This window comes from Talpa europaea, assembly GCF_964194135.1.
Source record: "Talpa europaea genome assembly, chromosome: 8".
NCBI lineage: Eukaryota > Metazoa > Chordata > Mammalia > Eulipotyphla > Talpidae > Talpa > Talpa europaea.
In genome coordinates, this window is record NC_140075.1 from 113455024 (window position 1) to 113467990 (window position 12967).

At 49.9% G+C, this 12967-nt stretch overlaps 1 protein-coding gene across 1 annotated transcript in view; it reads right to left on the bottom strand.

The window, feature by feature from the left end:
• PPP2R5C (protein phosphatase 2 regulatory subunit B'gamma) overlaps positions 1–12967 on the bottom strand; it is a gene marked incomplete at both ends in the record, with an annotated part of 69732 nt that overhangs the window by 18694 nt on the left and 38071 nt on the right. Inside the window, 3 exon segments of the mRNA XM_084240816.1 lie at positions 1308–1367; positions 4449–4750; positions 5977–6087. Of these exon segments, the coding sequence (XP_084096942.1) occupies positions 1308–1367; positions 4449–4750; positions 5977–6087 (473 nt within the window).

A 12967-nucleotide genomic window follows, 5' to 3' on the forward strand; every position in this document is an offset into this window, starting at 1 on the left:
CTGTCTTTAGCAATTCACACTTTCTCTGAGAAATTCTTGCTCTTGACTCTGTGTGTGTGTTGAAGATCAGTGAGTGTGTGTGTGTGTGCGCACGCACTTAAGATCAGTGAGAGCTGCTTCCCCCACAGAGAAAGGAGGACCCATCACTCCCAACCTGCAGTGTCACCTCCAGCATCAAGGGCCTCTCATCAGGCAGGTGCAGACAGAGCTCCTGGGAGCTGCGGGGGAGTCAGAGCAGCCCTTGGACTCCTCTGTGGTCCTGGGCCTCAGGCACGTGGCCTCCGGCGCCCATCGAGAACACTCACCCACTTGGGCCACCCTCAAGGCCAGGCCTCTTCTGCAAGGGTGAGGCATGGGTCCAGTGGGGGGCGCTGAGGCCAGGGGAGACACGTGGCAGGGAGGCTGACAGGAGACAGCCTTGGGGGTGACTACTATAGCCCCTTCTGCACCAGGACAGGGGAGCAGGAGCAAACTTGGGGCACCGCCGAATGGCGCGGCCAGCAGGTGGGCCACTCAGCGTGCACTGGCGGAGATGGCCTGCTGGCACGTGGGGCTGGGTGAAGATGTCTCCACGAGGACTAACAGCTTCTCAAGTCACATCTAGAACAGTGAGGGGGGTTCCCCAGAACTGCTGGCCAGATCAACCAGACCACAAAGGGGTCCTCCAGGCACACTCTCTGGGAATCACTGAGTATGTGACTCCCGCAGGACCCAGGACCCCAGGCTGCTAAGAAGCGCAGAAGGTCAGTGGCAGGCTGGCGGGGGCAATAAGCACTTCCCAGCTTAGCAGCTGGGGAGTCCTGTCTGGGGAACGTGTAGGAGGCCTGATAAAAACCTGTAGGTCACTGATTTGAGAAAAAAAGACAGCAAACAAGAACTTTACTTGGATTAAGATGAAATTTTCAAAGTGTTAACTACTTTGCAAGTGTGATGAAAACTTTAAGAAGTCAAAGCAAAGTAGAATGAGCTTTTACTATTCAAAACCCAGAATGTGTAATAAAAGACCTGCTCCTCTTGGCTGAATGGGAAACCTTCCTCACGTAACTATTTTTAACACTGCCCTTGAGAAAAGAATCGCAGTTGTGTTTCCACAGGATTGCCACCGCCGACAAGTATAGCACCGCCAGCGGGTGGGGGCGCCTGGTGAGACCCTGGGGCCCGGTGACTGCCCCACCCCGTGCTGTTGCACTTGAGCCCTCACAGGATGGGCTAGTGACCCTGCTCCAGAGAGTGGCTGGGCTCAGCCCGGGGGCTCCTGCTGTGACTTCTGTGCCAGGCCCTTGGCAGCGAGAGCAGAGAGGACTCACCTTCCCAGTATCTCCAGCAGCTCTGCTATGCCGTTGTGATGCTCTGTTTCATAAATAAACCTGGAGGAAGCAATGGCATTGAGAATTAGGTGCTGAAATAGCAGCTGCAAAGGGCAAAATCCTCTCAATAAGGGAAGTGCTTTAAGGTGGCCACCTGGCCTGGCTGAGGGTAGGGACCAGGTCCCATTGCCACTGTGTCCCCAGTGCTGGGACTGAGCCTGGTATCTGTCTCATGCTTGAAACACATCTGGTGAATAAACTGGGACAGGGAAAGGAAAAGGTCTCCTCCAAGGACTCCAGGAAAGCCACCGCCAGCTCTGCCTGCCCCCTTCCTGCCTGTGGGAAGGACGTGGTTAGCTCAGAGACAGTTCTCGGCCCAGAACAGAGTATGGCTGGTAGGAAGCCTGATGGCAGGTCCACAGTCCTCCTGGGACAGTGGGGCAGTTGCTGACAGCACAGACATGAAATGTCCTGAAGGCCTGGAATCACAGCCCCATATTGCAAGTGACCAGTCATTGTGGCTGGGCCCAAGTTATCCCAAGGGAAAGTTTCCACAGGTCTTGAAAAATGGGAGCATGGAGAGGCCAGAACATGGCCTGTGAAATGGGGCAGGAGCAGAGGCGGGCACACTGAGACAGTCCCACTCAGCCTGGCAGCCTCAGGGGTCAAGAACGTGCTGGTGAGGCCGGGCGTGGGCTCCCCGTGCCCCTCACGCCCTATGCTACTGCAGCCGGGGCCAAATGCGCCTGAGGGCAGCCAGGCTCTCGTGGTCCTGCCACGTGGATGCAGCTGTGACAAAATGCTGTCTGAGTCCCCAACTGCTCGTTTTATTTGCAGAACTTAAGGGTGGTCAGCCCCGGGCCTTGGGAACCCAGAAGGACCATGTCGCGCCGCGGGCCAAGGCTGAGCAGTGGCGGCACGCCACCAGCCGTGACAGGCGTGCAGGGACGGCTCCAGGGGCAAAGCTAGCTTGCATCCTCTGTCGACACTGCTCTGTGCACTCCTTACTGCGAATCCTTTTAACCTGATGTGAAGCGGGGCTGACCAAGAGCAGGAGCATGGTTCTCCTTATGGTAGCAGGAGGCAAAAGGGCCAAGTGGGAGGTGGAGCCAGGCTGTGGCTGCCTATGCGGTGTCCTGGAGGGCCTCACTGGGATGGTGGGTGGTGGCCTGCATCCCCGCTCCTCTGTGGTCTGGGCTTTCATTGGCCAGTGGCTCTGACTGACAAGAAGGGGAAAGCAGGTTGTGGTCTGTGGCCTGGCAGGGAAGCCCATGTGTGTACAGGCCCAAGTCAGTCACAGGTGCAGGCAGGGTGGAGCTCGGAGAGCCCAGGACACCCCGCCCGCCTCGAAGCCAGAGCACCGTGTCCACGGAGCCCAGGTGAGGTGGGGAGGGGTGGCGTGAGTCACAGAGCTGCATGGGGCCTCAGCAACATGCTCACCGTGACTGTCCAGCAAGAGAAAAGACGGCCAGAAAACAGAACTAAATGCCCTGCCTGGCTCTGAACACTGAGTGAGAACTGAACCAATTACTAATAATTTCTGAATAACCATTTACTTCAGTATCTCAGTTATTAAATTGGGCAGTTTTGGGCTGGAGTTGCTCCCCGCCCCACCAGTGCAGCCAGTCTATGGTTCTGCTTCCTGAACATAACCCATGTGCTGAGAACACACCCAATTAATTTGAGACTGAATTTAGACTGCACCTGCTCTGTGCTATTCAGACAACACACCGTGTGTTTCCACAGCTAAGCCCTCCAGTGACCTTGCGTGAAATGCTTCACGAGACAGGAGTGTTAACGCTGTAGCCAACACCATGTCTTTCTCGGGGTTCAATCATGTGCCTAGCTAGCCCTGCTCCACGATACAGTGGGGTGTGGGCAACATGGGTTGGGATCACAGAAATGCCACACACACCGCTCGACCACACAGAAATGCTGCGCCAGGTGTGAAGGTGCAGACAGACAGAAGATGACACAGAAGGGCAGGTGGGGTGGCTTTAAGGGTTGCAGGTGGGGCGGCGGGGGGGGTGGGCAGCGAGAGGGTCTGGCGCTGGGACCTAGACTGCCCGCTGAGCTCCTGCCTACCCACCTTGCCCCTCCTCTTCCTTGCCCTCTCAATGGGTCTCTGGTTAGTGCTTCATCCAGGTGGTGGCAGTTGCCCTCACTCAGGCTGTGCAGCCAGATAGCGTGGCACCTGCCGTTTTCTTACGTCACAGGGGAATGTCAGTGCCAGATGTGACACCATGAGCTCCCTGGACTAGAGCACCGAGTCCAACCTCTGTAGCATGTGCTCTGCTGGTGAGCTTTCTGGGGCTGGCAGACACTACACTAATGGGTATTTATCTGGTGCACCACGAGGCCTGGACCCAGGCTGGCCCAGGGCATGGGACAGCCCCTCACACCGCCTCACAGGAGGCAGCATGTCCCCACACTGGGGACTGTCCTGGTGGAGGGGTATTTCTGGAAGTCTGGGAGAAGGGCTGGCGGAAAAGAAAATTCCAGGAGGACCACAACCGGGTAGCTAAAGTGCTGGCGTGGGAGGAAGCTGAGAGGGAAAGAGGGATTGGGAGCTGGGCCTGACACCTCACCAAAGAGCACCTGCACCCATGCCACCCAGGGGCAGGCTGGAGGGCGTTAGGATCACAAGAATTGTCGAGAGGCAGCAGCCAACCAGATGAAGGAGGACCTCAGTAAGCGCTGCACTTGAGGTGCCTCTGGAATGTTCTTCCATGAGCTGTGGGGCAGCCCCTCCATCCTGTGAGCTCAGACAGGGTCACTTCTGGGCCAGCTCCCCAGTCACTGGCGCCCGTGGTCCTGCCTTGGGCTGCTCTGGCCAGCGCCCCTCTTCTAGGGCACACGGGGTGCTGCCACCCCAGGACAGGTGCCTGACACTCAGTGGGGAGATGAGTGGGCGGGGAAAGAGGCAGCAGCTCTGGGCAGGCTGGTTCTCCCACCCGTCCTGAGACCATGCTTAGTGAGGGCAGGGGCTGGGCCTGCCGGCTCAAGAGTCGGGTGTAGACCAGGCCACCCATGCCCACCCAGCAGGCCGCGTAACCAGCCTCACGGGCCCTCGCACCGCATCCCAGGAACGCCGAGGACGAGGCTGCCGGGCAGCAGGGTGGGCCGCGCGCACTGACTTACCTATAAAATATATTATTTATCTGTTTTCTGATGTAAGCTCTTAAGCCTAAGAATTTTCCATAGATTCTGTGAAGGGTGGTTTTAAGAAAATCTCTCTCTCGAGGATCTTCACTGTCAAAGAGCTCTAAAAGCTTCAAGAAGAAAAAGACACTCAGTGACTCCGCATTGCTGCAGATTGGGGCTTCGTGCTTAGCTAGTTGGCGCCTTACCTGCAATACAAACTTCTGATCAATATATTTCTTCGCTATATTAGGTTGGAAATCTGGAGACTCTAAAAATCTTAAGAAAAATTCATAAACAAGCTAGGAAGAAGGAAAAACAACAATGAGTCAAATATCCTGGTATTTTTACAAAGACAAAAACACCCCGTGAGTGGAATCTGCTGTCTGTAAATACTAACCTCTTAAAAAGTCAGGAATCCATAGAATTAACACAAATCAATGTGGCTTTGTTACAACTGATGATGGTGATTTTTTTATTTAACTAAGAACCAGAGACAACCCCCCAATCTGGACGAACCCCCCACCCACCACTCCTTCCCTGGGCACGGGGCCTGTCTGCTGGCCACAGCCCACCTTGCCGGGCAGAAAAGTGGCCACTCGCTTCAGCCGCTGCTTGTGCCCTCCACTGTGGTGAGGCCACCGGCCGGCTCTTGGCTGACAGCTGTCAGGGGCACAGCTTGGCTGCCTGCTCACTCACCCCACCTGCCGGCTTTCCTAGCCATGAGGGCCTGACAGGCAGCTGCTGTCTGGTTTGCAGCGGGCCATGCCATGTGGGTACTGGAGCGTGGTCGGCTGTGCAAGTTTCACCCTTATTTATACAATCATCACTTTTACTCCATTGGGCATGTCCAAACAAGATTTATGTCTTTCCTACTTAAACTGGACATCTTTATCCCGGGACGGCCTTGCAACACAAGTTTCCATGGCTGATGTCACCATGTCTCAATCACGCTGCTGGGGGCCCCGGCAGAGTCCGGCCTGCCTCCCCTGCCTAGGGCCGCATGCTGTGGTGGTCATGCAGACACCCAGGGCAGGGAGGGGGTTTATGCCAGGATATCCCTCCCTTGCCTTCTCCCTCACGGAGCTCCTTCTCAGGCCTCCCCTCTCCACAACCCACTCCAGAACCAGCTGAGACCTCCCCACTGAGCACTGCTCACTCTCTGCTCACGCTTGGCCCATGGCCTCAGGGTCAGCCTCGCCCATCAACCCTTCTCCCACAAATGTGCCCGCATGCTTGGGGCCACGGGGGGCACACCATCAATCGATGTGTGCAGATGGGGGAAAGGTTTGCCAACTTCCAGCCTCGATTCCACAGCAGCAGTGAGGCAGTCGCTTCCATGGGAACATGCCAACCTTGTGTATCTTAAGTCTGTGTCGGCATCCCACATCAAAGGAGCAAGAACTCTCCTGCTGCTACATACGGTCCTGGCAGGCGGGATCTGCAGGGTCTTGGCCACTGGCACCGAGGCCCACTGCAGATAGCCATACCTGGTCCCGCCCGACTCGGGCCCTCCCAGGGTTGGTACCTGCAGGTGAGGCCAGGCTGCTTCTAACGTCGGCTCATCTTCCTCTGGGTCAAATTCTGCTCCCGTAGGATTGGAGGAAGGTGGTAACGTTCGAAACATGTTAACTGCAAACTAAAATCCACATATTCTATAATTATAACCAGGACATGAAAAATATTTACAGAGAACATTTGAAAAAACTTAAGTAATTCTAGGAATAGCTGCTTCCAGAGATTATCAGGCTCCTTTTCTCATCCCCAGAAGCAGGGTGGGGCCCAAGGAGACGACGGCTCAAAACTGCACTTGGTCACAGACAGACGGCCACTGCGAGCTGCTTGCCCCCAGCCGTCTACCTCTCCGACGACAGGTGGGCAGGCCAGGGTCTCTGCAGGATGGGAGACCCGTAAGCCAGGGAGCATGTCCCAAGGGCCAGCAAGAGAAGGGTGTGATTGCGAAGGAGACACGGGGATGAAAGAACTGGAAACGATGGACAGGCATTGCTGCCCCATGCTGGGTAACACCTGACGCCGGGCTCCTCAACACCCCTGCACGCAACGGGGAGAGAACAGGGGCCATTTCCAGAGAGAGGGCAGCATGTTAGCAAGGATGGCCGGCTGTGAGCCCAGGACTGGACACTGCAATTTCTCTGAGTTGTCTGGACTTACAAAAACCTGAGTAAGGAGCAATTCTCAGGGAGTGGCTAAGTCCCTCGTCTGACCCACCTTTTCCTCTGATTTCCACTTTTTTTTTAAAAAAGATTTATTTATGCATACAAGAACTGGGGTACAGGTCAGAGATGCGGGGGCGGGGTGGTGGTGAGAGGATTTACCAGAGACCAGGGTGGGGAACAGAACAGGCAGATCTACTGAAATACACACTGCTGAGGGGAGCAGCAGGGAGAGAGGAGAGGTCTGCTCCACCGTGTGGGTCACCTCCCTGGCAGGCCAGGGATCAAACTCGTGCTGCAGTGGCTGCCGAGAGCTTGACAGCGCTGTCTTCAACCCCTGCGCCACCAGGGAGGCCCCGATTTCCACTTTCATGTGCCTGTCACCTCTCCAGGCTCCATTTATTTTCAACGTCATAAAAATCTGTGTTTTAACAACACGTGTTTTCTAGTAATACCTAAAACTCTTTAGAGCACGGTCCATTTTAATGCCCATATGGTTAATATGGAAAGTTAAACTTCTAAATAAAGCACCATAAACACTGACAGATTAGTGATATATAAAAAAAGTTTGTTTCTGGGGCCTCCCCGGTGGCACAGCGGTTGAGCGCTGGGTTGCGAAGCTGCCCGCGGCCTCTGCGGCGCCAGTTCGATCCCCAGCTGCTCCCCGGCCACCGGAGGAGGGTCCCACATGGCGCGCAGACCTCTCCTGCCGCCCGCTGCTCCCCTCAGCAGTGTACTTTGGTCCTTCTGCCTGCTCTGCTCCCCGCTCTGGCTCTGGTGAATTCTCTCACCCTCCCGCGCTTCTGACTGTACCCAGTGCTTGTATAAAACAAACAAACAAATAAATAAAAACATGCCTCTATTAAAAAAAAAGTATTAAAAAAAAAGTTAAAAAAAAAAGTTTGTTTCTGGTACCATCAGTTTATAACTCACTTTTCCTTCATAGTAGATTTTAGTATAATTAGTTACCTTAGTGAATCTTGGAACCTCGCAAGTTCCAGTTACAGAAATGGCTCCCCATTCCTCCACAACCCAAAGCGCACAATCAGAATGCCCGACAGGAGAGGTAAAATCCAGCCCCACAACAGGGTCCAGTTGTCAGCGGGAGTCCAGGGCAAACCAGACGCTCAGGTCTCCATGCTGGCAAGGACCAAGCTCAAGTGCCACATCACCCACTTTGCTTCTTCCTGTCTTTGCTGTTGATATTGAACTGCAAACTTCAGCATCCTTTTTTAACGCTTTCACTCTTCCATCCACCAGCTACAAAAGCCCTGAGTGTAACATGTTCTCTGTGCCGCCTGAGATGAGCTGACATGCTGGTAACTACAGACAGATGTAGAAGATACAGGGGTGGAAGGAATGAAAATAGTGGGGAAATTCAGAAACAAGTAATCCAGAAAATCTTTTAGTAAAAATATGAGTACTGTTCCTAGGACATAACGAGAAGGAAAAAAGGTTTGGAACCTCTGAATGGTGTGTGTGTGCAGGCTCTGGTGAGGCTGTGCCAGGTGTTGCCAGGAGGACAGGACACCTCCTCAGTCATGCTCCCATGTCTCAGGGGCTGGAGTAGTGAGGGCCTTTTCCTGCCCTCTTGCCCCAAAGTCCACTGACGAAAGCGAGGAGACGCTGTGAGTCCACCCACTAAGCAAAGGTCATACCCTGAATGGGCCTCAATTTCTCCAGGGCTGTGGGGGCAGCAGAACTAGTCCCTTCCTGGGCTATGGAAATGTGGAGGGGGTAGTCAGAGTTGAATCTGGGGTCTTTATGTGGGCAAGAGAGTCACCCAGAGATTGGGGGTGGCTTAAAGGGCAAAAAATAATTAAAAAATGATAATGAATACGTACATTTCAATAATTACCCAAAATATTAATGGTCTAAAATCACCAATTAAAATGTATATAGTGGCTGAATGGATCAAGGAAACAAAACCAACTTTTTATTTCCTATAGGAAACTCATTTTAGCTCTAAAGACAAATATAGGCTCAAATTAAAAGAAGCTAACCCTACAGGCAAATGGTAACCTAAAAAAGGCATATAGGCATACTTATATGAGACTTCCAGCTAAAAGAGATAATAAGAGACAGGAATGAACATTATATAATTATTAAGGGCTTAATACACCAAGATGATATAACACTTATTAATATATATGAGCCAAATGGTGAAGCATCAAAATCAAGCAATTCTTTATTATTATTTTTTTTAAAGATTTATTTTTATTTATTTATTCAAGAACTGGGGTACAGGCCAGATGCGCGGGAGGGTGAGAGGATTCACCAGAGACAGAGCAGGGAACAGAACAGGCAGACTGACTAAGTACACTGCTGAGGGGAGCAGCGGGTGAGACAGGAGAGGTCTGCTGCGCCATGTGGGACCCTCGCTAGCCGGCCTGGATCGAACCAGTGCTGCAGAGGCTGCGGACAGCTTCACAGTATGGCGCTCAACTGCCTGCGCCACCAGGGGAGGCCCAAAATCAAGCAATTCTTAATAGAACTAAAAAGGAATACTGAAGACAACACATCAATAGTAGGGGATTTTCACACCCCACTTACAACCAGGGACAGATCAACAAAAGAATAAATTAGGAAACAAGAACCCTAAATGACAAACTAGACCAGATGGGCTCAATAGACATTTATAGAACATCCCACCTTAACAGAGAATTTACAGAATTTACCTTAACAGCAGAATTTACTCTCTCAAGCACACATGGAACATTCTCAAGAACAGGCTCTATGTTGAGACAGAAATCAAATGTCAACAAACGTATGAAGAGTGAAATCATACTAAACATCTTCTCTGATATAATGCTCTAAAACTAGAAATCAACCACAAGAAGAAAACTGGAAAAACCTCAAACATGTGGAGATTAAGCAACATGCTTCTCAATAATCATTGGGTCAATGAGGAAATTAAAGCAGAAATCAAAAAAATATGGAGGCGGGGCCTCCCCGGTGGCGCAGCGGTTGAGCGCTGGGTTGCGCGCGCGCTGCCCGCGGCCTCTGCGGCGCCGGTTCGATCCCAGGCTGCTCCCCGGCCACCAGAGGAGAGTCCCACATGGTGCGCAGACCTCTCCTGCCGCCCGCTGCTCCCCTCAGCAGTGTACTTCGGTCCTTCTGCCTGCTCTGCTCCCCGCTCTGGCTCTGGTGAATTCTCTCACCCTCCCGCGCTTCTGACTGCACCCAGTGCTTGTATAAACAAACAAACAAACAAATCAATAAAGTGCCTTTCTACTTGTAAAAAAAAAAAATATGGAGGCAAAAATGACGGTATGAGTTATCAGCACTTATGGAATACAGCAAAAGTGATGCTCAGAGGAAAGTTAGTAGCTATACAGGTTTACAGCAAGAAATAGGAAAAATCTCAAAAACCAATTTAACCCTACACCTAAAGGATCTTGAAAAAGAACAACAAATGAAACCAAAAGTTAGGAGGAAGGAAATAATGAAGGACAGAGCAGAAATAAATGAAACTGAAACCAAAAAGATGAAGTTAAAAAAAAAAAATCAACGAAACCAAGAGGATTGCACCGAAGAGAAAAAAAATGGCCAAACTTACTTACACTTAGAAAGAAAAGAGAAGCTCAAACTCCGAAATGAAAGAGCAGAGATTACAATGGCCACTACAGAGACATTTGGGACTGGGAGAGACAGTGATGGGCTATACGCTAGTACATTCCACTACCTGGAAGAAAGGACACATTTTTAGAATATAGCCTACCAAGACCAAACCAGGAAGAAATAGAAAACTTGAACAGAACAATCACAATTATGGATACTGAAACAGTAATAAAAAAAATCTCCCAAAAACAAAGTCTAGGACCAGATGGTTTTGCCAGTGAAGTCTACCAAACCTTCAAAGAGGAACTAAGGTCTCAAACTCCTCCAAAAAAATTGAGGGTATACTTGCAAATGCATTCTACGAAGGCAACATTAATAATAAAACTAGTCAAGGACGTCACATATGTACATGCACCTGCGTGCGCACACACACGAGAGAAATTACAGACCAGCATTGCTGATGAAAACTCATGCAAAAATTGGGCCTCCCCTGGTGGCGCAGTTGTTGGGCGCTGGGCTGCGAAGCTGCCCACAGCCTCTGCAGCACTGGTTCGATCCCCGGCAACCGGCGAGGGTCCCACATGGCGCGCAACCTCTCCTGCTGCGCCTGCTGCTCCCCTCAGCAGTGTATTTCATCAGTCTGCCTGTTCTGTTCCCTGCTCTGGTGAATTCTCTCACCCTCCCGCGCTTCTGACTGTACCCAGTGCTTGTATAAATAAAAAAATCTTAAAAAAAAAAAAAACAAAACACACACACACACATAAGTTCTCAGCAAAATACTAGAAAACCAACAAAATATGTTGAAAAGATAATATGCCATGACCAAATGTGATTTATTCCAAGTATGTAAAGATGGTTCACATATACAAGTCAATTAATGTAATTTATCACATCAACAAGAGGAAGGACATATGATCATATCAACAGATGTAGAGAAACCACTTTAAGATTCAGTACCCATTATGATAAAAACTCAAAATGGGGATAAGAAAGAACATATCTCAACAAAATAAAGACTGTATTGTACAAACCCACAATGACTCTCATACTCAATGGTGAAAAACTGAAAGTTTTTCTTCTTTTTTTTTTAAAAGCAGAACTATAATTAGTGAACTTTTTTTTTTCCGAAGATTTATTTATTTATACAAGCACTGGGTACAGTCAGAAGCGTGGGAGGGTGAGAGAATTCACCAGAGCCAGAGCGGAGAGTAGAACAGGCAGAGTGACAAAGTACACTGCTGAGGGGAGCAGCGGGCGGCAGGAGAGGTCTGCGTGCCATGTGGGACCCTCACCCGGTGGCCGGGGATCAAACCGGTGCTGCAGAGGCTGCGGGCAGCTTCGCAACCCAGCGCTCAACCGCTGTGCCACCAGGGAGGCCCTGAAAGTTCTTCTTTTAAGATTAGGAGCAGGGGGCTTCCCTGGTGTCGCAAGGGGTTAAGACACAACTATGAAGCTGTTCGCAGCCTCTGCAGCACCAGTTTGATCCCCGACCAGCTAAGGAGCTACCCACATGGTGCAGCAGACCTCTCCTGACTCGCTTGCTGCTCCTCTCAGCAGTGTTATTTCCCCACTCTGTCTCTGGAGAATCTTCTCACCCCTCACACCTCTGGCCTGTACCCCAGCTCTTATATGCATAAAATAGATAAATCTTAAAAAAAATAAGATTAGGAGCAACTTTATTTAAAATTAAAGCTCTTAGAGCAATTAGAGAACACTAAAAAATAAAAAGACTCGGAACTGGAAAAGAAATGAAACTATTACTATTTGCAGACCACATAAAATCATAGAAACCCCAAAAAATGACGAGAGACAATAAATGCTGTCACAAATTCAATAGACAAAGATCTGTTGCACTTCTCTATGTAAATGAGCTAGAGGGAAAGGAAAATTAACAAATCCATCAAAAAGAATTGAAGAATTGAAGTATATGAATAAATTTGACAAAGGTGAAAAACCCATACAACAAAAACTATGACATTGTTAAAAGTAGAAGACACAAAGAGATGGGAAGAAATTCCATGTTCATGGATGGGGAGAATTAACAGTTAAAATGGCCATATGATCTAAAGCAATATATAGAGTCAATGTAATCCTTATCAAAATTCTAATCACATCTTTTAAGGAAATAGAAAAATAATAAAATTTATATGTAACCATAAATAGCTAAGGCACTCTTGAGGAAAAAAAAAAAACAACAAAACAGAAACATCTGTTACCCAACTCTGAACAATATTACAAAGTGACAGTAATTGAAACAGTAGGGCACTGTAATAAAAAGACACATGGTTCAATGGAACAGAATCAAGGGCTCAGAAATAACCCCCCACACACATATCAACACTTAATCTAAGACAAAGGTGTCATGACCATACAGTGGAGTAATTTCTTCAACAAATGGTGTGGGGAAAACTGGACACATGTAAAAGAATGAGACTGGATCACTCTTAACTCAAGACACAAAGATAAATTCAAAATGGATGAAAGACCTGAAAGTAAGACCCAACCATAAAATACATAGACAAAAACATATATTTTCCACGTTATCAGCCTTAGAGACGGCTTTGGTGACTCCACCCCGATGGAAAGGGAAATGAAAGCAAAACCAATGATGTCAGATTAAAGCTTCTGCGCTGTGAAAGAATCAACAGTTGACTTGGGCACAATGTGCTGGCCCAGTGCAGTGGGCTGGCCATTAAGCAGGGGCAGCAGGGATAGTCAGAGCTCCTGGAGCCCAATCTAAGAATCCGAAAGCACTGCAGGTGGCCCTGCCAGAAGCCAGATGTG